Source organism: Moschus berezovskii, chromosome 27, assembly GCF_049115385.1.
Source record: "Moschus berezovskii isolate FMDL1 chromosome 27, NW_MosBer_1.0, whole genome shotgun sequence".
NCBI classification, from domain to species: Eukaryota; Metazoa; Chordata; class Mammalia; order Artiodactyla; family Moschidae; genus Moschus; species Moschus berezovskii.
In genome coordinates, this window is record NC_142486.1 from 32,874,897 (window position 1) to 32,900,450 (window position 25,554).

At 48.8% G+C, this 25,554-nt stretch overlaps 1 protein-coding gene across 1 annotated transcript in view; it reads left to right on the plus strand.

The window, feature by feature from the left end:
* The first annotated feature begins 6,630 nt into the window (after positions 1-6,630).
* Positions 6,631-25,554, plus strand: part of TEKT5 (tektin 5) — a 50,353-nt gene continuing 31,429 nt past the window's right edge. Inside the window, exons 1-5 of the mRNA XM_055408887.2 lie at positions 6,631-7,206; positions 12,796-12,879; positions 13,725-13,795; positions 17,909-18,052; positions 22,624-22,846. Of these exons, the coding sequence (XP_055264862.2) occupies positions 6,631-7,206; positions 12,796-12,879; positions 13,725-13,795; positions 17,909-18,052; positions 22,624-22,846 (1,098 nt within the window). The remainder of the gene's footprint in view (positions 7,207-12,795; positions 12,880-13,724; positions 13,796-17,908; positions 18,053-22,623; positions 22,847-25,554) is intronic.

Here is a 25,554-nt window from a genome sequence, read left to right on the forward strand (position 1 = left end):
TCGCTTCAGTCATGTCCGACTCTGTGCGACCCCATAGACGTCAGCCCACCAGGCTCCCCCTGTCCCTGGGATTCTCCAGGCAAGAACACTGGAGTGGGTTGCCATTTCCTTCTCCAATGTAGGAAAGGAAAAGTGAAAGTGTAGTCGGTCAGTCGTGTCCGACTCTTAGTGACCCCATGGACTGCAGCCTACCAGGCTCCTCCGTCCATGGGATTTTCCAGGCAAGAGTACTGGAGTGTGTTGCCATTGCCTTCTCCCGACTTAGCATGCATGCGTAGCCAATTAACCATGTGATAGTTTCAGGTGGACAGCAGAGCAACTCAGCTACACATATATATGTATCCATTCTCCCCCTACTCCCCTCCCATCCAGGCTGTCACATGACATTGAGCAGAGTTCTATGTGAGATACAATAGGTCCTTGTTAAAACCACTACATTTAAAAAATTGTTTATAATAGGGAATTCCCTGGCAATCCAGTGCTTAGGATTACATGCTTTCACTGCCAAGGACAAGGCTTCAGTCTCTGGTCGGGGAACTGAGATCTCACAAACCATGTAGCATGGCCAAATAAAAAAATTGTTTATAATAAAATGGGGGAGAAATAGAAACCCAATATTGCTGAAATGTTCTCTGAGCTCCCTATCAGCCCCACTGTAGGTACATTTAGGGTTTTTAGCTGGCTCTCCTCCCTGCCCCCCACCTTGAGGGAAACAGGACATTACCTGAGCCATTTCTGAAGACCATCTGTGTGCCCTTGGGTAAATAAAGGCAACTCTCAGTTTGCCCCCTGTAAAATGAGGGCAGGAATAATGCCATGATCAAAAGGATTAATGCAATGATGTGCCGAAGCGTAATATAATAGTAATAATAGTAATGTCAACTCTTGATCACCCACTATGCTGAGTACATTGTTGCTAGGCCTTTACTTGATTCTCACAACTTCCATCCACAAAGCATGATTCCTGGCATTTTTCCAGGCTGGGAGGAGGGGCTGGGATTCCACTCGACAGAAAGGCCTCCTCCGTCAGGACAGCACTGAGCGGATTCCCCTGCATGAAAGTTTCCTAGCCACACGGCCCCTCAACCGCTGTCACTGACTCAGCAACCAACAGTGTGTAAGCAGGTTGGAGTGGAGGCCAGGACGGTGACCTGTGGGTCCGAAAACACGATTCACTGAGATCAGCCTCTCCCCTACTCTCCACCCCTGTGAGCGCAAGTTCGTGTGCCCAATGCACAGGGCAGCCAAACAACCCGAAACGCTGGAGTCTGGAGCAGAGAAAGGTTGATTGCAGGGCCAGGCAAAGACAAAGATAGATTGCTTAGGCCCCAAAACACTGCCAGCTCAGCTTTTGGCAAAGAGTTTTTAAAATGTCAGGTGACGGAGGAGTTCACAGGGTATGCGATCAGCTCATGCACAAGTTTCTGATTGGCTGATGGTGAGGTGTCACGTGGGTTAACATTAGACTCCGGGAGGCCTGGGGCTGCACGCATCTGGTCATCAAGTAGTTAACATCTTCCTTTTGTTGGAGGGAGGGAGGGGTTTTAGAAACTTGCATCGGAGAGGAGCTAAGGCCAGGAGATGGAGAAGTCCTGGTAGGTTACACCCTTGCATAGATTTTTCTATCTCTTTACAGCAGAGAAAAAATGCACTTGGGTCATATAGATACTGTGTATATTACAGATGAAGTTCTGTATCAGGATTTTGAGCTGAATATTCTCTTCAGGGAGCCCCACACCTTGCCTAGGAAAATCATGCCAGACCCCCCCATGGCTGAAAGGCAGGCGGGTCAGTTTCTCTGATGACAGTTTCACTTTGTGGATTTTTGCGGGGTTTGTCCTGGGACATCTCCCCAGAGCTTTCAAGCAAGCAACCTGGAACCCAGGTGAGCAGGACCCCAAATGGATCCCAGCCTGTGGAGAGTTGTCTAGCCTCTCTGGGTTTCTCTAAGTCCTCGCTCCTTCTTCTCCAGCAGCCCTGTAACTGGTGCCAGGTAGGAGGCTGTGGTGTTCGTGCCTGGTCCCCCACATGTATAGCAGCAGGCTCCTGGTCAAGGGAAACAGGCAGGAACTGCCACCTCTGACTGATGGCTGTCAGTGTCTAAATTAGAAGCCATTGCCCCAGATCCCCACGGGTGGGAAAATCTTCAGGACAATAAACAGGCATATAAATAATATATAGAACGCATATACCCAGAGGCCCAAAGGCAGAAAGGCTTCAAGATAATACATATTCACGTTAAAAAAAATGCATGCTTTTCTATCCTGTAACTTCTTCTGGAAGTTATGCTCAGACATGCCCAGAAATGTATATGGAAGGATGCTTATCGCTTTTAGACAGAGCTACTAAAGAGGGATGTCCCTGGTGGCCCTGTGGCTGGGACTCTGTGCTCCCAATGCAGGGAGCTTGGGTTTGATCCCTAGTCAGGGAACTAGATCCCATATGCTGCAACTAAAGACTTGGTGCAGCCGAATAAACAAATTTTTTAAAAAGGAAAAGAACTACTAAGGGAAAGAGGCCAAGCTTAAAGGATTGTATTCTACATGATTCTGTTTAAATGGCATTCTGTGGGGCTACCTAGGTGGCTCAGAGGTCAACAAATGGCCTGCAATGAGGAGATGGGGGTTTGATCCCCGGGTCTGGAAGATCCCCTGGAGAAGGAAATGACAACCCACTGCAGTATTCTTGCCTGGGAAATATGGACAGAGGAGCCTGGCTGGCTATGGGGTTGCAAAGGGTCAGACAAGACCGGGTGGGCATTCACACACACTGTAGGGACAGAGGACACATCGGTGGTTGCCGAGTCAGAAGCAGAAGGAAGAGCACAACGATCTTCCTGGGTGGTGGGGACGCTTTCATCCCGTGGTGACCGCGGGCCTGCGTACCTTCAATCGCCTGCACAGGACTGCTCCGGGTGAATTCCACTGTGTGGAAACTGTACCTCCGCAAACCCGACTTAAAGAAATGTGAATGGCACTGCTATATTTTAAATGGATAACCAACCTGCTGTATAGCACAGGGAACTCTGCTCAACATTATGTGGCAGCCTGGATGTGACTGGAGTTTGGGGGAGAGTTGATACCTGTGTATCTAGGGCTGAGTCCTTCACTGTCCACCTGAAGCTATCACAACATAGTCAACTGGCTATACTCCAATACAAAGTAAAAAGATTTTCTTAAAAAAAAGAAATGCAAGAGGTAAGACATTTATTGCAGCAATGCTTAGAGGAAATACCTGTAAATGCCCCATTGTAGAGAATGATCAAACAGATCATAGCACCTCTGTATAATGGAGGGGTGCACAGCCGCTAAACGGTAGAAAGAGAGGTTTATGGACTGAAATGAGATCTCCAAGAGTTACACTTATGTGGAAAACAGTGGGTATCGTGTTTATCATCTATGTGAAAAAGATATAGATCGATATAAGCTTGTATGTGCATAGGATATCTCTAGAAAAATGCAAAGATCTGATCATTGGAGTTTATCTGAAAAAACTGAAAGTAGCTGAACGGTGAGAAAATCTAAACTTCACACTCTTAGATATTGCTTACATTAATGTTTATTTATTTATTTTTGTTGAAGTATAGTTGATTTGCAATGTCATATTGGTTCCAGGTGTACAGCAAAGTGATTCAGTTTTGGGTGTGTATATATGTATATATATACGTATGAAAGTGTTAGTCTCTCAGTCTTGTTCGACTCTCTGAGACCCCATTGACTGTAGCTCGCCAGACTCCTTGTCCATGAAATTCTCTAGCAAGAATACTAGAGTGGGCAGCCACTCCCTTCTCCAGGGGATTTTCCCGACTAGGGATTGCTCCCGGGTTTCCGGAATTGCAGGCAGATTTTTTTACTGACTGAGCCACCAGGGAAGCCCATATAGATTCTTTTGAGATTCTTTTCCATTTTTAGATTTTTTTCCATTTTGGGTTATTACGAGATACTGAATATAGTTCCCTGTGCTATACAATAAGACCTTGTTGTTTATATTTTTTATTTATAGTAGTGTATATCTGTTAATGCCAAATGCCTAATTTATCTTTCCCCCCCACCTTCTTTCCCCTTTGATAACTATAAATTTGTTTTCTAAGTCTATGAGTCTATTTCTATTTTGTAAATAATTTCATTTGTGTCATATTTTAGATTCTACATATAAGTGATATCATATGATATTTTCCATCCTAAAGGAAATCAGTCCTGAATATTCATTGGAAGGACTGATGCTGAAGCTGAAACTCCAATCCTTTGGCCATCTGATGAAAAGAGCTGACTCGTTTGAAAAGACCCTGATACTGGGAAAGATTGAGGGCAGGAGGAGAAGGGGACAACAGAGGATGAGATGGTTGGATGGCATCACTGACTCAATGGACATGGGTTTGGGTGAACTCCGGGAGTTGGTGATGGACAGGGAGGCCTGGTGTGCTGTGGTTCATGGGGTCACAAAGAGTCAGACACAACTGAGAGACTGAACTGAACTGATATGATATTTGTCTTTCTCTGACTCACTTCACTTGGTATGATCATCTCTAGGTCCATCCATGTTGCTGCAAATGGTATTATTTCATTATTTGTAATGGCTGAGCAATATTCCATTATATATATGTATAATGTATATATATGTGTTTTTAGATATGTGATCACATTAATATTATTGCCATTAACATTTAGTGCTTTATAAATACCCTGAGTCTTTCTGGACTATTTCTTGAAATTCTTCAATATACAAACGCTTCCTGGGTGGGATGTCCCATCTCTAATGATCCTGCAAGGTAAGCACTCTAGGTCCAGAGGGGGCCCAAAGCCCACCCTATAAGATGGGAATCTCAAGCTTTCTTATAGGCTCACTGTGGAAATGAAATAAATGAGTTTATGTAAAGCCCTATGTATACAGAGGTGCTTAATGCATTTCTCTCTGCCTTAGTCATCTAGTACCCACTACATTTTTCAGTCCAGGTTTTAGGTGACTGGGGAGAAAATTCATGTTAACCATCACACTCCACTAACAAGGACTATTTGAGGGTTGACTGTATTGTCTTTCTCATTCCAAAAGAGGGAAGAATAGAATCAGTAGAATAGGGTTACGTGTGTCGCTTCAGTTGTGTCTGACTCTGCAACCCCATGGACTGCAGCCCGCCAGGCTCCTCTGTCCATGGAATTTCCCAGGCAAGAATACTGGAGAGGGTTGCCATGCCCTCCTCCAGGGGATCTTCCTGACCCAGGGATTGAACCCACATCTCTTACATCTCCTGCATTGGCAGGGGGGTCCTTTACCACTGTCACCACATGGGAAGCCCTCAAAAGGGAGAAGGGACCCCACAAATCAAGCACCCCTCTAGTTGAATACCTTGAGACTTTATTGCCACTCCCACCAACCAAGGAAGGGAAGAAGTTTCTTGATGGAATAAAAGTATTGGTATAGAATGGAAAGTTGAACGCCTTTTCTGGAATAATGAAACCCTCAGTCTAGACTCCCATTCATCCATTTAGTCCTGTGTCAGGTGCTGTGAGTTAACAGTGAAGCCAAACAGACATGGCAGAGCCCTGCCAATGAACTCACAACCCCTCCCCCACCTTCCTTATTAAGTTCAGGTTTGTTGAAGTATAATTTACATACAGTAAAAACCACCCCTTTTTTGTTGCTCAGTTGTGTCTGACTCTTTGTGACCCCATGGACTGCAGCGACCCCAGGCTGTCCTTCACTGTCTCCCAGAGTCTGCTCAAACTCATGTCCATTGAATCGGTGATGCCATCCAACCATCTCATCCTCTGTTGTCCCCTTCTCCTCCTGCCTTCAATCCTTCCCAGCATCAGGGTCTTTTTCCAGTGAGTCAGTTTTTTGCATCAGGTGGCCAAAGTATTAGAGCTTCACACTTTTTAGTGGATGGTTCTATGAGTTTTGAGAGATAGTTGCATAACCCCCATCACCATCAAGATACAGAACAGTGCTGTCATCATTCCCAAATTTTCTCCTTCCCCTTCTGGTCAATCTCCCTCTCACCGCCAGCCCCATTGATCTGTCTTCTGTCCACATGGATCTACCTTTTCCAGAATGTCATGTAGACAGAATCATACAGGATGTGATTCTAGCTGCTTCCACTGAGCTTAATCCACCTGAGATTCATTCCTGCTCTTCTGTATGCCAAGAGCTCATTCTGTTTTACCCCTGAGTGGTATCCCATGATGTGCATGGACCCTCTGGTGCCATCCTGGGGACAAAGATAGAAGGGAAACAACTAGTCTTGACCACCTTGACCCTGAGTTGATTGGCTGTACTGGAGTGGACCACATTCTCCCATAGGCAGAGTTAAGTGTGGAAAGTCAGATTTGATTATTTATTGAAAATATACAAATGCCATTTCTTGCACCTCCAACTCTTGTCGATTGAAAAACTCATTCATGTTGTTGGTTGTCATGTCTGTGTTTCGATTGGGAAGCTATGGCCTCAGCAGGGGGTAAGTGAGCCAGGGGCGGGGGTGGGAGAGCCAGGAGGGCACCACTCCCCCAGGCTTTATGACAACAGCGCCGAGTCACAGAGGTCCTGCCCATCCCTAAGAGAAGCCCCTTCCCCTTCCTGTGGTGCCCTGGCCTCCCTTAGGGCAGACTCTTGCCCTAGCAGGGCTGATGGGGGAAGATGGAGTTTCTTGGAACGACTCAGACAGCCACTTACTGTGGTCCCAGGAAACCCTGTGGTGTGAGTGCGCTGCCCCCGGTGGTGTCCGGCCCGACAGTCCAGGAGTGCTACCAGCCCTATTACCTGCCAGGGTACCGCTACCTCAACGCTTGGAGACCCAGCCTCTTTTACAAGGTGGCCAATGCCCAGACCTGCCTGGACGAGGGGGCTGCCTGCCGTAGCGCCCTGCGGCCGCCCACCATCCTGCCAGCCGGCCGCTCCGCCCTCTTCTGTCGCTACAGCCCCCAGGACTGGGACCAGTCCAACCGGCTGCAGTTATGTGGGGCCGAGGCCTCGCGGCTCTGGGCCGGCCGGATGACGGGCGACTCCATGCGGCTCATGCAGGACAAGGATCAGCTGACGCGCCAGATGCAGGAGGGGACCTGCCGGAACCTGGACCAGAGGCTGTCGGACATCGGCTTCTGGAAATCGGAGCTAAACTACGAGCTGGAGAGGCTTCTGAACGAGAACCACAGCTTGGATGCCATTAAGAGGCGGCTGGAGTGCGCAGCTGAAGAGCTGAGGTGTCCATTGCAGGTGAGTGTGGGGCAGGGAGGGGGTCCTGGGGGTGCCTGGGATGTCAGCCCTGCAGTACAGTCCCACACACCCCCCTTGAGTGAAGGTCAAGGTGACAGGCATCTTGCAGCTCAGTTTGAGCTGCATCATTGTCTATCAGCTCAGTCCAGTCGCTCAGTCATGTCTGACTCTGTGACCCCATGGACTGCAGCACGCCAAGCCTCCCTGTCCGTCACCAACTCACCAACTCCCTGAGTTTACTCAAACTCATGTCCATCGAGTTGGTGATGCCATCCAACCATCTCATCCTCTGTCGTCCCCTTCTCCTCCCACCTTCAATCTTTCCCAGCATTAGGGTCTTTTCCAATGAGTCAGTTCTTCACATCAGGTGGCCAAAGTAGGAGTTTCAGCTTCAACATCAGTCCTTTCAATGAACATTCAGGACTGATTTCCCTTAGGATGGACTGGTTTGATCTCCTCGCTGTCCAAGGGACTCTCGAGAATCTTCTCCAACACCACAGTTCAAAAACATCAATTCTTCGGTCCCCAGCTTTCTTTATAGTCCGACTCTCACATCCATACATGAAAAACCATACTGGAAAAACCATAGCTTTGACTAGATGAACCTTTGTTGGCAAAGTAATGTTTCTGCTTTTCAATATGCTGTCTAGGTTGGTCATAGCTTTCCTTCCAAGGAGCAAGTATCTTAATTTCATGGCTGCAGTCACAATCTGCAGTGATTTTGGAGCCCAAAAAAATAGTCGCTCACCGTTTCCACTGTTTCCCCATCTATTTCCCATGAAGTGATGGGACCGGATGCCACGATCTTGGTTTTCTGAATGTTGAGTTTTAAGCCAACTTTTTCACTCTCCTCTTTCACTTTCATCAAGAGGCTCTTTAGTTCTTCTTTGCTTTCTGTTATAAGTGTGGTGTCATCTGCATATCTGAGGTTATTGATATTTCTCCTGGCAATCTTGATTCCAACTTGCGCTTCATCCAGCCCAGCATTTCTCATGATAAATTAACTCTGCATATAAGTTAAATAAACAGGGTGACAATATACAGCTTTGACATACTCCTTTCCCAATTTGGAACCAGTCTGTTGTTCCATGTCCAGTTCTAACTGTTGGTTCCTGGCCTGCATGCAGATTTCTCAGGAGGCAGGCCAGGTGGTCTGGTACTCCCATCTCTTTAATATTTTTCCACAGTTTGTTGTGATCCACGCAGTCAAAGGCTTTGGCATAGTCAATGAAGCAGAAATAGATGTTTTTCTGGAACTCTCTTGCTTTTTCGATGATCCAGTGGATGTTGGCAATTAGATCTCTGGTTCTTCTGCCTTTTCTAAGTCCAGCTTGAACATCTGGAAGTTTGAAGCCTAGCTTGGAGAAATTTGAGCATTACTTTAACTAGCGTATGAGATGAGTGCAATTGTGTGGTAGTTTGAGCATTCTTTGGCATTGCCTTTCTTAGGGATTGGAATGAAAACTGACCTTTTCCAGTCCTGTGGCCACTGCTGGGTTTTCCAAATTTGCTGGCATATTGAATGCAGCACTTTCACAGCATCATCTTTTGAAACAGGATTTGAAATAGCTCAACTGGAATTCCATCACCTCCACTAGCTTTGTTCATAGTGATGTTTCCTAAGGCCCACTTCACTTTGCATTCCAGGATGTCTGGCTCTAGGTGAGTGATCATACCATCGTGATTATCTGGGTCATGAAGTTCTTTTTTGTATAGTTCTTCTGTGTATTCTTGCCACCTCTTAATATCTTTTGCTTCTGTTAGATCCATACCATTTCTGTCCTTTATTGAGCCCATCTTTGCATGAAATAGTCCCTTGCTATCTCTAATTTTCTTGAAGAGATCTCTTGCTTTTCCTATTCTGTTGTTTTCCTCTATTTCTTTGCATTGATTGCTGAGGAAGGCTTATCTCTCCTTGCTATTCTTTGGAACTCTGCGTTCAAATGGATATATCTTTCTTTTCTCCTTTGCCTTTTCTTTCTCTTCTTTTCACAGCTATTTGTAGGGCCTCCTCAGACAACCATTTTGCCTTTTTACATTTCTTTTTCTTGGGGATGGTCTTGATCCCTGCCTCCTATACAACATCACAAACCTCTGTCCATAGTTCTTTAGACACTCTATCAGCTCCAATCCCTTGAATCTATTTGTCACTTCCACTATATAATCATAAGTGATTTGATTTAGGTCATACCTGAGTGGTCTAGTGGTTTTCCCTACTTTCTTCAGTTTAAGTCTGAATTTGGCAATAAAGAATTCATGATCTGAGCCACAGTTAGCTCCTAGTCTTATTTTTGCTGACTGTATAGAGCTTCTTCATCTTTGGCTACAAAGAATGTAATCAGTCTGATTTTGGTATTGACCATCTGGTGATGTCCATGTGTAGAGTCTTCTCTAGTGTTGTTAGAAGCGGGTGTTTGCTATGACCAGTGTGTTCTCTTGGAAAATTCTATTAGCCTTTGCCCTGCTTCATTCTGTACTCCAAGGCCAAATTTTCTTGTTATTTCAGATATTTTTTGACTTCTTATTTTTGCATTCCAGTCCCCTATAATGAAAAGGACATCATTTTTGGGTGTTAGTTCTAGAAGGTCTTGTAGGTCTTCATAGATCCGTTCAACTTCAGCTTCTTCAGCATTACTGGTTGGGGCACAGGTTTGTATTACTCTGATATTGAATGGTTTGCCTTGGAAACAAACAGAGATCATTCTGTCATTTTTGAGACTGCATCCAAGTACTGCATTTCAGACTCTTTTTTTGACTATGATGGCTCCTTCATTTCTTCTAAGGGATTCTTGCCCACAGTAGTAGATATAATGGTCATCTGAATTAAATTCTCTCATTCTAGTCCATTCTCTCATTCTAATCTAGTTCACTGATTTTAGTTCTCTGATTCCTATCATCATCTATAGTCAGCTTTAAGTTAAATATATATATATGTATATATTTACGTGTGTGTGTGTGCACACTTAGTCCCTCAGTCATGTCCAACTCTTTGCGACCCCATGGACTGTAGTCTGCCAGGCTCCTCTGTCCATGGGATTCTCCAGGCAAGAATACTGGAGTGGGTTACCATGCCCTCCTCCAAGGGATCTTCCCAACCCAGGGATCAAACCCAGGTCTCCCACATTGCAGGCGGATTCTTTACTGTCTGAGCCACCAGGGAAGCCTATGAGTACTGGAGTGGGAAGCCAATCCCTTCTCCAGGGGATCTTCCTTACCCGGGAATTGAACCGGGGTCTCCTGCATTGCAGGGAGATTCTTAACCACTAAGCTATGAGGGAAGCCCATGTATACATATGCATATATACATAATATATATTGCTGTGTATATATATTATGTATGCATACATATATTATGTATATATATGCATATTATATACATATAAGTTATATATAACTTAGTCATTGACAATAATCCCAGTGCATTTAGGGTTCTACAGGTGTTTCATAAAGACATCACAAGCACACACGTACATATATGTATGTGACGGTTTTTAGAAGACATGTTTCAATTAACTGCTTTATTTTTCTCCGTAGCCCTTAAGACCCTGCTAACACACTAGACAATTTACGTTTTTTACTTATTTACTGTTTTGCCCCGTGCACTAGAATATAGGCTCCTTGAGGTCAGGGATTTCTGTCCACTTTTTCAGCGAGGACTGCTGTTCAGCTGCGAGGGACCAGGATGTCTATGAAAAGTGAAATGCAAGTGTTATGTCCCACTCTTTGCAACCCCATGGACTGCAGCACGTCAGGCTTCCCTGTCCTTCACCATCTCCTGGAGTTTAGCCCATTTGCTAGAATTCTTATAGGCTCCCTGGCTGCAGAGGAGTCTGAGTAACTGAGAATTTGTCACTGGGTCCTGGCCTGGACATTTTGGGGGAAGGGACTGGCATTATCTGCCTTGGGCTGTGGAAGATTATCGTGGCCACACGAGACAATGTCCTGCTGCTTCCTGGAGCACGTGGGGACGCAGACATCTTGCCTGCCAACCTCCTGCATCTGTGTCTGCTCTTTGTCAGGCATGGGGACACCTGTAGGAGGGGCCCTGCCTCCAGATCCCTTGGAGACATGGAACAGGTTCTGACCACTATGGGGTGTTGGGGGTCCCAGCTGTTTCCCTACACCCCCAGGTTCCCCACCTGGAAGGACAGTGGGCAAGGACTGCTGCTCAGAGATCCAGGGCAGCATCCGAAATCCAGTGCTCCCCCCACTGCCTCCAACCCGCCTCACTCGTCGAGCCTGTCTGGAAAGCCCAGCTCTGCCTCATCATGTACGGCCCCCTGTGACAGCCACGTGGGGGCACAGGGACCAGAGGCATATCACTTCCATGCACTTGTTTCCAACTCCAAGCTGACCACCTCGGTCCAGGTGCTTCTCAGTGAACCGTGATGCCAGCCTCCTTCCTGGCCTCCTGACTTCTGCTCCCTTCAACCCATTTTCCAGACAGTAGCCAGAGGGATGGTTTTAAACATTAAACTAGATCTCTGCACCTGCCCACTAAAACCTCCTCAATGGTTTCCGAATGCATCGGAGGGGTTAACATCCGAGTTTCTTGTCACAGCCCCGAAGCTTCCTGTCTGCTGTACTTCTGACCCCAGGGCCTTTGCACCAATGGTTCCTGCTTCCTGGCACAGTATCCCCATTCATTTCTGCTGCTTCTCATAATTCAGGTCATGGTCTGCCACCTCCTTAGGGAAGTCCTCCCTAACCACCCGGTCGTTCCTTCCCCACCCACTCACAGTCCCATATTTTCATCCCAGCCCACATCACAGTCAGAAACAGCTGAGATTCCTTTCTGTGTTCACATGTGTTTGTGCTTGCTCTTCTGTTCGAACTCCACATGAGCAAGGGCTGTCTGTTTAGTTCACTGCAGTGTCCCCAGTACCTTGATGGATTGTGACACAGAGAGGAGGGGGCAGTCAATTCTCCTGGAATCAAGGGCTCCCACTCCTTCCTGGGTTCCCAGACGTTCTTGCATCCCAGTGCCAGATGTCCTGCTATGCTCCCTGACGCCTTCTCTTCCCATGCTCTTTGTGACATCACAAGCCCATGGCCCGTGACCGCCATTTCACAGTCTGCTGCTGCAGGAGCTGCACTGAGCATCTGCTCCCCTGACTTCTATTCCATTCTGCTCATGTCCCCACAATGGTCGTAAGGGCCATGAGGCAGGGTTGCCTGGGTCTCACTTGGCCTCAGCCGCTTTCCAAAGCTCTCCCTCCATTTAGAGATCTCCAAAGAGGGGTTTTCACATATATGTATTCATCGGTGATACTTACAGACAGTATTTTAAGTGCTTTATACTTGTTGAGCTGACTTAACCAACATGACCTACTTGGGGTGTGCACTAATTTTGCACCCGTGTACCATCTCAGCATCCCACAGCCCCCATCTCCCTCAGCATCTCGAAGCCTCCACTGATGGAGAAGGGGAGGCAGAAGCCCAGCCACACACACAGTAATGGGGCCCCATGAAACATCCAGGTTTCCCAGGAATGAAACAGATCATGGCAAAGGTATAAGTGAGTCACTTCCGCTCAGGGTCTACAAACAGCTGCAGGGAGAACACACTATTTCTCATCACTCCCTACAGGTGGCCCTGGAGTGTCTGTACCAGCGAGAGAAAAGGATCGGAATTGATTTGGTCCATGACAATGTGGAGAAAAATCTTATCCGGGTAAAGTGCCCCCTGGGTCTGGCCAGCTCCCTAAGGGGAGTGGAAGATCAACGGGTCAGAGAGGTTTCTGAGCTGCTTGTCAAGAGCAGAAGCCACATGTGTCCCCCCCAACCCCACCCCCGCCCCCTCCCCCGCCCCCGACACGCCATGCAAAGTTAGGACTCAGAAAGTGTGGCGGGGGATAGGTTGCAATTTAGAAATAGTGAGAGATGAGGTCATTTGACCCTCAGTCTTCATCTCCACAATGGGAATTACAATAGCGTGTGCCGTGGTGTCACTTCAGTCGTGTCCGACTCTTGGGACCCGGTAGCCTGCCAGGCTCCTCTGTCCATGGGATTCTCCAGGCAAGAATATTGGAGAGGGTTGCCATACCCTCGTCCAGGGGATCTTCCCGACCCAGGGATCAAACCTAAGTTTCTTGCATCTCCTGCACTGGCAGGTGGGTTCTTTGCCACTAGCGCCACCTATCATGATAGTAATACCAATAAACACCAGCAGCAATAGCCAGTGTTTACTGAACACCTGTTACATGTCACACACTGTCACACATCAGTTCATATGCATTATTTAATTCATGAACCCATGGCACATGGTAGGTGCTGCATTTTCTTTTATTCTGGAGGTGTATAAAAGAAAGGACAGGAGGGACATAGAGTGGACAGCTTCCACAATCAACTGTCAGTTGCCTGGCCAGGGGATCGTGCGGGTTGAGGCTGGAAATGGACTCCACCCTGACATTTCACCTCATGGGATGGAGAGTGGGCAGTGAGCGATGACGGGTGGGGCGCTGGCCTGGGAGACAGGGTGCTGAGTTTCTGAGCTCTTTCTGACATCTTTCATTGCAGGAAGTAGATATGATAAAATGTTGCCAAGAACAGATGAGAAAACTAGCTCAAAGGATTGATATCCAGATGCGGTAAGAGCTCTTTTCTCTTCCTCCTCTTGGAGTTTGTTTTGAGTGTCCCAGGTTTCTAGGGGGCAAGACGGATGGGTCCCCCATCTCTAGGTGGTTCTTTTGATCATTGGTGTGTTGGTAAGAGTTTAACAATCAGCTCTCCCCAGGAAAAGAAAGAAATCCTGGTTTGTCACGTTTGTCAATTTCAGGAATGTAAATACTACCACCATGGCTGATCTCAGTCTACCTATAGGACGCTACTGATTGACTTTCATGAGTCACCACATCACTGGTGGTTCTTGTTGGCAATGAGTCCCTTGGCAAAAGAAATTAGGCTCCCTGAGGCTCCTCTTAGCCTGTAGCTTCCCCGTGAACTTTGGGATTCATCCAAGAGTGAGTGGCATTGGCCGTCAAGGTGAGGGGCCTGGGAATCTCCAGAAGGGAGCTGATGGACGCCTTGAGCCATCATTCCTCTGAGTCTTCAAAGGAATCAGCTTTTTTTTTCTTGGAAGATTATGTACCTGGTATCATGACAAGCCAGGAACACCGCCACTCCCACCCCCCATAATTGAAGGGGGAGGCTTAAGTTTTACAGGACTTGTGAGACTCATGGCTGAGCCCTTGGCACTCAGATCGCCTGTTGGTAGCAGCCTGGCTCTTGAGCTGGGCACTTGCAGGGCAGGCTGTTCTACTGGTTTCTCCATTCTTCATTTAGATGGGCTGGCAACCTTGCCAGGACTGCCCCTTCCTGCTGTGTAGGGCAAGTGGGCAGCCTGTGTGGGATGCTAAGGGGTCTGGGAGCTTGTACTTAGGCTCTGGGAGCTTGGTGCCCTGATCTGCTGTATCCCCAGAAACAGCAGTCACCCCCACCTGATACACACAGCAGCTCTCTGACCCCACTGAGGCTGTAAAAAAGGGTGGCCGGGGTGGAGAGAATTATCCAGGATAAAATGTCATCCAGGGCAATGTTGAAAAGCTGCCTGCAGATCTAAGGGTGCAGTCAGGGACAGAGGAGTTGGGAAGACTCAGGGAGACCTCAGAGGTGGAGAAACGTCAACATGAGATGCAAATACAGCAGTGACTGAGGTGGCAGTTGAAGGGATGAAAGGAGAGTTGAATTCCATATTTGTGCCTCTGTCCTGATTTGTGGCAGTTCACCTACTGCTTGGACTAAATTTGCCTAGTATTTGTCTACAAATTAACTAACTTTTAAAAAAGGCTTCAATAGTTGTATTTAGAACAGGTAAGTTTTAACAAAGAGAATTCTTTGGGCAGCAAATGTTGTTATTGCATTTTTCTTACCTTTATGTTTGTTGATGTTGTTGTTGAGTCACTACGTTGCATCCGACTCTTATGAGATCCCACTGGACTGTAGCCCACCAGGCTCCTCTGTCCATGGAATTTCCCAGGTGAGAATTCTGGAGTGGGTTGCCATTTCCTTCTCCAGGGGATCTTCCTGACCCAGGGATCGAATCCGAGTCTCATACATCTCTTGCATTGGCAGGCAGATTCTTTACCACAGAGTCACCTGGGAAGCCCTGCCCTTATGTTTGCGATCGCCTATTTTTTTTTTTTTTCCAGCAAAAGAGCATGGTTTTCCATTTGTGGTTGTCTTGGGGCTGTGACAAAATTCTGTGTCGGAGTGACAGGAGGCCTCTAGTTTGGGAAATGGGACAGTTTGAGCCGAAATAGTGAACAAAATCCCAGACTTGAAATTGGGGAACTGGACCCTGGAAGAGAAATCTCGAAACTGGAGTGAGTGGAGGGCTGCTTGTGCAGGCAAACTAGAATGGCCAGGGTGGTCTCCTTGACTGGGAGACACAGAATGAGGGCCACAGGCGCTGGTGTCAGAGGGAGAGACAGAAAGAGAAAGACATGAAGCTGTAAGCAGAGAGAGAGGAGAAGCAGAGAGGCAGAGGGCCGGAGAGGGATGTAGACATGCCAGACAAACAGGAACATCAAGACTGAGAGAGGTGGAAAAGACAGACTCGGAGAAGGAGGAAAGGGAAGAGGAGAGGCTGGGAGGGCAGCCGTCGAGGCAGCGCGAGTCGGGGGAGGTGAGAGCGGATGGATGGGACTCTGTTCTTTGCCAGGATCAGAGGTCCACTCGCCCTGGAGAGAGGCCCTTTGACCTTGGGCAGCGGCCTGCGTGTCAGAGGATGCCTGTCATCTCAGAGGGCGGTGGCTCGAGCTGCCAGGGCAGCCCAGTTAACCCAGAACTGGCCACAGCCTCATCAGAGGGTCAGAAGTCAGTGTGTCCTGACCCCGTGGGGAGGCTCTATCGCTGACCCACCTGGGGGCCACCCTGGCCCTGAGCAGGTGCTGGGCTGTGGACTCATGGTTTTCTAAGCGAGGCCTGAGACCTGCATCTGGGCAGGGTTAAATCCTCACCTCTCCAGATGCCCCAGCAAAGCAGAAAAGGCTTTCCTGACTGGGTAGGAGCCAAGTTCAGGCTTTTCCCGGTGGACTGACGATAGGGTGAGCTTTAGCACTGGCCAGAATCTCCTACTGGGGGTGAGGGGCTGCCCGCTCCTTCCCTGGGCCTCATTAGCTGGGGCCAGGAGCTGGACCGACTAACCTGTGATTCCGAGTCCCTAGGTCCTCCTCTGGTGCTCTGGTATGTGTCTCTCCTATATTCTGGTCTTGTTTTTGTTTTTTTAATCTTTTGGCCTTGCCATGTGGCATGAAAATGAAAGGGATTCTCTCGTGACTGAGACAGTAAAGAATCTGCCCATAATGCAGGAGACCTGGGTTTGATCCCTGGGTTGGGAAGATCCCCTGGAGAAGGGCATGGCTACCAACTCCAGTATTCTTGCCTGGCGAATTCCATGGACAGAAGAGCCTGGTGGGCTATAGTCCATGGGGTCACAAAGGTGCATGTGGGATCTTATTTCCCAGACTGGGGATTGAACCCATGCCCTCTGCAGTGCAAGTATGGGTTTTAACTACTGGACCACCAAAGAAGTGTCCCATTCTGGTCTGTCTTCACATTCTGGTTCATAGGGTAGGATGGGGCCCCATCTCTCCATGGCTTTGCCAATTCCAATGGCCCCAAGGGCCCCAGTAGAGCTCTTCCTGCCCCAACATGACCCTCTGTGCATCCTGATGGGTGGGGACCCAGCATGAGGATTTAATTTCTTTGCTTCTGACCTGTTTTTGAAGCCTTTCACCAGCTTTCAGTATCCATAGCAGAGAAAGAACATGGCAGAAAGATAGAGACAGGCAGAGAGGGGTGGAGAGGGATACACAGCAAGGCCCCAAGTCAGAGAGGAACCAAGCAGGATTGGGCAGAAAGATATAAAGATGAGAAAGACAGAGATAGGGGAGGGAGCGGGGGAAAGAGGGAGAAAATGAGAAGATGCAGGAGGGGGGAGAGACGGCCCCATGTGAGATGTGCACCGATCCCTTCAGCCTGGCCGGCCACCCCTCGCCCTGGGTTAATGGCTTTCTCCTCTGTGTTACTGTGAATCATTTCAAACCTGCACTGTTGCTCTTATTCTTTATTTATTTTTACTGTATTTATTTACACACATCTGCGAGCAACTTGAAGGTAATGACTGGGTCTTACTCATGTCTTTGCCTGCTGTGCCTGGCATAGGGTCAGACACAATGATTTGTGAATCGATTTAAATTGAAACCTGGCTTGATCCAAAGTGCAAATTTGTATCTTTTATATTAGGTCAGCAAACTACAATCGGAGGGCCAGAACTGGCCCACCATCTGTTTTTGTAAATAAAGTTTTATTGGAACACAGCCATGACCATTAATTTACAGATTATCTATGACTGTTCTCCTACGTAGTTGAGCAGTTAGTTGCAACAGAGACCACATGACCCGCAAAACCTAAAATGTCTACTATTTGACCCTTTACAATAAATGTTTACTCTCTCCTGTTCTAAGTGACAACAGGTCTGTTTGGACCTGGGGGATGGGAGAGGGAGTGAGAGGAGGCCCCAGGTGTGTGGTGGGGCCTCAAGGTGGGAAGAGGGCTGGAAGCTACTGGGGGTGGACAGAACATCCTCCTGGCGTCCAGAGACTCGGTTTCCAGCAGCGGCTCTGCACTGACCTCCCTGTGATCCTGCGTGAGGGACTCTGGGTGGGACCACAATCTACGGACACATCCTTGCCTCCTAGTGATAACCGAGATGCTCAGCACGCCCTGGAGAGGGACCTCGAGGACAAAAACTCGGCCGAGTTCATCGATGAGAAGTGCCTTAACCTACGGAACACGTCAGACTGCATCAGCTTCTTCCACGGGGTGGAGAAAATTGATGGCACGTAAGTACCGGGCTCTCAGGCCCCACCTGGCTGTGCCCGAGGGGAGCCGCGAGGCGGGGCTCTGGGTCCACTCCTGCCAAGGAACGAAAAAGGGGCATCGGGTCCCAGTCAAGTGTGGAGCCCTGGGTTGAATGGGTCGTGGGTTGAATTCAGTTGCATGCCACAGAATCCAATTCTGGCTAAGCTATGATGGAATTTACTGGAAGGCTGTCGGGGAGCCTGAGGCTCCAGGGGAAGGCTGGAAGGGGAGGTTCTGGAAGCCTGAATGACCTAATCGGCTTTGGTATTGGAGCACCACTGTCTTGCCCACTTCACCAAGATCCAAGTTCCAGGAAGGGAGCACAGGTGACTGGCTTCTCAGCGTCCCACAGCCGCTGCTCTCGGGGCAGCTGGACTGGCAGGTGCACTGAACAAATTACAAGACAAGATGGCTTTAACCAGGCGGAGGAGGAGCAAAAGCTTGGCTGGGAGAGCCAATTGATGCCTGCCCTCTCTGGTTAGGTGTGGGTTCTGGGACTTTCAGGGGCTAACACTCCATGCTTTCAATGCAGGGAGTGTGGGTTCAGTCCCTGGATGGGGAACTAAGATCCCACATGCCTCACTGTGTAGCCAAAAATAATATAAAAAGCTTAAAATAAGAGTGGATTCTGGAGTCAGGTTGCCTTCAGATCCAGGCTTCAATTAACCCTCAGGACAAAGGACTTAATCTTTCCGGGCTCCATTTCCCTGCCTCTACCACTGGAATAAAAATAACATCCACCTCCCAGAGTTGCTGTGAGAGTGGAAAGGTGGGCGTCTGAGGCGCCGAGCACAGATCCTTGCGTCGGGAATGATGATCGCTAACATTTATTGAGCGCTTGCTGTGTGACCTGATTCTCTCATCACAACAACCGTAAAATAGGTGCCTCCTGTCTGCCTGGCACTGCTGTGGGCATGTCCCAGCATCAAGGAATTGCTTGAAAATGAAAGCGAGCTTTCCCCATTGGTAGTTTGAGGTCTGGGGTGACGACGGCTGGAGAGGGCTGCTCTGGGTACACGCAGAGGGTGGGGTCTCTCTTGGATCCCCTTCAGGAAAAAAACCCTCCAGCACATAGAATTGTGCTTTTCACATAGTAGGTGTACAATAAATGTCTGTTGACTGAGAAAATGAATGAAAGGGGGAGGGAGGGAGAGGAGAGAAGGAAGGGAAGGTCTCCTTGGCTCACGCTGGGGTCACTTTCTGGACTGTATTAGGCATGCAGCTATTGAAAGAACCCTTTGGGGTTTCCTGCAATGACAACTTCCAGGGGCCCTTCTCCTTATCTGGACAAATTTGACTTCCCCATGGCAGTGGCAAGGTGAACAAGGCCTTGAGGGGGGCCCAGTCCCCTCAGCCACAGCTGCCCATCTGGACAGGGAATCTGGAAGGTTCCCTTCCCAAACAGATGCCTTCCTGGAAGCTGGGTGGCCAGGCTGGTTGGTGGAGACTGATTTCCGTGCCCACGAGGGGTCTGCTATTTCAAGGAGTCTGCTGTTCCAGTGACTGCAGCTGGAAAGCCAGAGCTGCCATGTGGGGTGACTAACTGCTCCCTAGATGTGCTAACTCGAGCCTTTGTATGTGGGTTTGTTTTGCCACACCTGGCTGCATGTGGGATCCTAGTTCCCCAACCAGGAATTGAACCCAGGCCCCCCTGCATTGGTAGCACAGAGTCAACCATTGGACCACCAGGGAAGTCCCTGTGGGGTTTCTTAAGGCGAGGCCATGTCTGGGTAAGTCGCAGCACATTTGGAGTTTGCATTGCCGTAACTCTGTTCATGGAATTTCTCATCACCTCGGATGGTGTGGATGAAGATGCTAGCTGTTGCCTTTTACCCGCTGTTTGCTATAGGCTGGGCACTGTGCTGAGCCCCTCCAGAGCATCTCGTGAAAAATAAACATTTATCAAGCACTTTCTATTGTCAGGTGCCATGATAGGGGGTCTCACATTTAGTCAGTCAGCAACCTCTAGGGAAGGCACCATTTTTATCCCCATTTCACAATGAGGAGCCTGAGACTCAGGTGTAGTGACTGGTCCAAGCTCACGCAGCAAGTGGCAGAGCCTCAGTCTGATTCCACGGGGGACACTGGGACCCTGTTTTACCACCACGCCTTCCTGCCTTCCCTGCAAAGCCTGCTGTGTCCTCCTGTTTTTAGAGGACACAGACTCCAGAAAGCACGTCCTCCCCTCCTGAGGCACGCCACCCGTGAGGAGACAGGCTGCCACGGCAAACCCCCCCAGGCAGAGTGTGAGTAAGTGGGCTATTTTCCCTGCGGAGCTCAGCTGTCTGCTCCTGGGGAGGGGGGCTTTGCAGCTGCTGCCCTTGACTTTGATAGCATCCCACTGAGCAGCGGCAGGTACCTCAGAGTCCATCTGTGGGTGGTTCTCTGTTCTCTTTGGTGCCTCCTCCTTCCTCGATTGATGGTGAGTAGCTGTGTGACCTTGGGGAAGACAATTCACCTCTCTGAGCCTCAAGTCTTTGTTGGATGAAAGCTCTGGATCAGACTCAGTGCCCTCTCGCATCTCTAGAAGCCGAGACCTCTCCAGAAGTTTGATTTTAACTCCTGCAAAAGCCAGACAAAACAAGCACATGTTGTTTGCTTTTTAAAATATTTCTAGTCACCATGCAGTCTAAGTGCTTTCAAATGTCCTGAAAGAGCCTTCTATTTCAGATGATTGAATCTCTTTTTTCCTGCTGTCTGAGAATAAAAATCTGCTTTATTTTAAGAACTGGAGACTTCCCAGCTAGAAAAGACCTCATAAATGTATTTAATCTGGTTTACCCGGGGACTGAAGTCAACTCAAAGGAACATGTGTATATGTCTCTCTTTCCCAAAGGCTTCCCGGAGGAGAAAACTCTTATTGCATGGATTTACATACTCAACCAGGAAGAACTTTCTCTTCCCTAAACTGAATCCCTTATGTGTCACCACCTCCAGGAAGCCTTCCCAGCCTGCCCTTTCTAATGTAGCCTGAGCTCTATTCATCCTTCCAGATCCATTCTCTAGCTGCCCTGGTGTGAGTCCGATAGAGGAGTTTGCCCTCTACAAACTGCCTTTCCTGGGTCTTTGCCATCTGGTTCCCAGCAGGGTTCAGCCAATAAGAGGGTCATCAGCAGGAGATGAAGGAGAAGGATGTTGGGGATTTATTCTCCACGGCTTCCTCTCTTTTCCTTTCACAGCTGGGGTGGAGACAGCTTTGTGCACTCGCTAATCTATGAGCCCCTCAGTGTTCTCTGAGCATAAATTCCATCTATTTCCTTTTATGACCTTGACTGACACATAATGGCCCACTCCACTTGTCTCTCTTCTTCATTTTGCTTCTAAATTCCTTCCCAGAACGTAACACCAGGTGTAAGCATCTTATTAATTTATTGTCTATCTCCCTCCCCTGGAAATTCATCACCATGAGGACGAGGATGTCACCCGCTCTATCCCAAGTGACTAGAAAAAGTCTTGGCATGTGGTAGGTGTTCAGAAAACGTTTGCTGAGTGAATAAATCAGTGCAAGTAGCGTGGCTGCAGGCTCATCCCTGAATGGAAGGGGCCCTGCAGCCAGCAACATGTCTGATGTCCCCTTCTTGGCCTGAATCTATGTTTTTAGTGGAGAAGGAGGGAAGGTTAAAGAAAAGAACCCGTCCAGGGGATCTCTCCCCTCTTGCAATTCACCGAGTGCCCTTTGGGGAAGCCAGCCAGGCTGCAGTTGCCTTATCTGTAAATGAGGGGTTTGGATCAGCTCAGTGACTCAGCTAGGGCTCATTGTTCCCCCTCCTCCAAGGAATATTTGGTAGTGTCTAGAGACATTTTTGGAGAAGGCAATGGCACCCCACTCCAGTACTCTTGCCTGGAAAATCCCATGGACGGAGGAGCCTGGTGGGCTGCAGTCCATGGGGTCGCTAAGAGTTGGATACGACTGAGCGACTTCACTTTCACGCATTGGAGAAGGAAATGGCAACCCACTCCAGTGTTCTTGCCTGGAGAATCCCAGGGACGGGGAAGCCTGGTGGGCTGCCGTCTATGGGGTCGGACAGAGTCGGACACAACTGCAGCGACTTAGCGGCAGCAGCAGCAGAGACATTTTTGACTGTCACAAGAAGAGAAGCATTACTCCCACCATCTGTCTAGTGGTTAGAGGCCAGGGATGCTATTAAACATCCTACAGGGCAGACGACAGCCCATCATCCCCACCCCAACAAAGAATTGCCTGCGTGTTTACTAAGTCACTGTGTCCAACTCTGTATGACTCTATGGACTGTAGCCCACCAGGCTCCTCTGTCCATGGGATTCTTCAGGCAAGGATACTGGATTGGATTGCCATGCCCTCCTCCAGGGGATCTTCCCGACCCAGAGACTGAACCTGAGTCTCTTATGTCTACCTGTACTGGCAGGTGGGTTCTTTACCACTAGCGCCACTAGGGAAGCCCCAAAAGAGAATTATCCTGACCCAAACGTCAGAAGCGCCAAGGCTGAGAAACCCCGGATGCAGAGATCTCCAAGCCTGCCGCAGACCCCCCATCCTGCTCTCCCGGTAAATTCTCTCTCCTGCCTCTCCTAGGATCTCCGTACCCGAGACGTGGGCCAAGTTCAGTAACGACAACGTCCGGCACTCGCAGAACATGCGGGCCAACTCCATCCGGCTGCGGGAGGAGGCGCAGAACCTCTTCGATGTGTTGGCAGACCAGCTGTGGAGGCAGTTCACCAACACCAACCTGGCCTTCAACGCCCGCATCGCTGAGGAGACGGACGTGAAAAACAAGCTGCAGACGCAGTTGGCTAAGGTAAGCGAGATGCCCTGAGGACCGTAGTCCACGCTGCCCGGACCTCACCACGTGCCTCCCCTCCCCCGCTCCTGGGTCTCAGCGGCTTCTGGTTGCTGCTGCAATGGTCCGCGGTTTATAAGCGAAAAGGGGGCGGAGGCTGTGAGCTTCCTGGGGAGACTCCAGCATCCTGTGGGTAAATCTTCCTTGCTCACTAGATGATGGAGCTTGGCCTGGCTGTCATAGCAGCACCCAAAGAGGTTGCTGATGGCCCCCAGGTTCCTTCAGTCTATCTGAAGCCCACGTCGCTGAGCGTGACCACTGAGAATGGTTGTCAATGCCAGACCCCCAGGAAACAGGTCTGAGCCGATCTTAAGAAATGTCACATCAACATCTTAAGAAATGTAACCTCTTGACCTTCAAAGGCTTCAAGGGCACCCCTGTGGAGGAGTGGGGTGCTTTTTGAATTGGAGGAGCCACAGGGATAGCCTAATCCTGCCACAGTCCTTTGCTATTCCCTCACTGACATGCCCCTTTCCCTACTCCTGCCTCTGAACCATCATGCTGTTTCCCAGCCCTGGGGGAAGCTCTGCTGCATGGAATCTATCCCCTCTGCTCAATTTAGAGCACCTGCTGGGTACCAGATGCTGTGCTAGGGACTGGAATGAGAAGAGGAGCCACACGAACAGTCCCCTGGCACCCATCTTCAGGGGATTTATGGTAGCTGTGGTGGGAAGCAGTGGTGGCTGCCAAATTTATACACCGTAAGGGCTTAGGGATGACAATCTGGTTGGAACGGGGGGCGGGGAGGCAGGGGACTAGCCTTGAACCTGAACTTGCAAACGTACCCCTTTTTATTGTATATATGCTTGGTGAGGTTTAGTGGGCTTCAGGCAGTGTTTAATGGATATTATGGGGGCACTCTAAGCCCACCCACATAGGCCACCCTTTGGCGTGGGGTATGGAGTGCTGTGCTTAGTCACTAAGTCATGTCGACTCTTTGTGACCCCATGGACTGTAGCCCGCCAGGCTCCTCTATCCATGGGATTCTCCAGACAAGAACACTGGAGTGGGTAGCCATTCCCTTCTCCAGGAAATCTTCCCGACCCAGGGATCGAACCCAGGTCTCTGGCATTGGAGGCAGATTCTTTACAGTTTGAGCCACCAGGGAAGCCCATAAAACAGAAGTTTCTCTAAATGCAAGGTTGTAATAAGTGTTAGTGAGAGAAGAAGCAAGGAGATTTGCCAGAGATCTCCTGGGGTCCTTACTTCAGGTAGATGAGACAGGCAGTTGTCGCAGTTACATCAAGAGCAGAGAGATAGGGAGTTAGGCAGCCGAAGGACTGGGGTGGGGGCAAGTGTTCCCAAGATGATGCAGGTGGGATGAGTTTGGAGGGAGGGGAAGACACAAGAGGTCATGCGGATTCTTTCTTTCCTCCTTCCTTCCCTTCTTCCTTCTTCCTTCCTTGAAAAGTCAGTCCATTATTGTGATAAAATATACATAACAAAGCATTTGCCATTGTCTTAGTCCCTTTGCACTGCTATAACAAAAATACCATAGCCTGGGTGACTTATAAACAACAGAAATTTATTTCTCAGCCTTCTGAGGACCGAGAAGTCCAGGACTGAGGCCCCGGAAGGCGTGGTGTCTGGTGGGAACTCGCTTCTTGGTTCTCGGATACTGTCCTCCCTCTGTGTCCTCACATGGCAGAGAGGTGTGGAGCCCCCTGGACTTTTTCAGAAGGGCCCTACTCCTATTCATGAGGTTACTGCTGATCTAGTCACTTCCCTCAGACTACTCCACTTCCCAATACCGTCACAATGGGGGTCAGGTGTCAACATCTGAATCTGGGGGGACACAGACATTCGGTTCATAGCAACCACTATTAAGTGTGTAGTTCCGTCATGTTGGGCTTTCCTGGTGGCTCAGATGGTAAAGACTCTGCCTGCCATGTAGGAGACCCAGGTTCAATCCCTAGGTCAGGGAGATTCCCTGGAGGAGGGCATGGCAACCCACTCCAGCATTGTTGCCTGGAGAATCCCCATGGACAGAGGGGGCTGGTGGGCTACAGTCCATAGTGTCGCAGAGTCAGACACAACTGAGCGACTAACGTTCTCCGTCATGTTATGTATCTTCATGTGATGCAGACGTCACCACTATCCATCTCTAGGACATTTGTCATCTTCCCAGAGTATAAGGAACCGTGTGTTTAAACTCTGTGTCCATTAAATGGTGACTCCCCATCCCCCTCCCTTTCCCCTGGCAACCACTTTTTGTCTCTATGAATTTACTAGGTGCTTTAGATAAGTAGAATCATACGGTACTTGTCCTTTTGTGTCTGGCTTATTTCACTTAGCATAATGTCTTTAAGGTTCATCCACGCTGTAGATTGCATCAGAATATCCTTCGTAAAGCTGAATGATATTGCATGGATGTATATACCATTCATCCCTCGATGGATGCTCGGATGGCTTCTACTTTTGGGCCATTTGTGCAAGCAGTTTCTTTAATTTGGCATTTCCTATAGTGGATCAAATACAGTTCATTGTCACGCTTTACTACATGAGTCTGAGGCCTGGAGGTGACTTGGGATTAAGTTGGGTCATGGTGGCTGGTTTCTCACCTGTAAAACTGGGGGTCAGGATTCCTGTCTCATGCCGACAGTGTGAGGATTAGTGAGTTGATCTTTATGGAGCCCTTAGAACACACGTGGTACACAGTAAACACT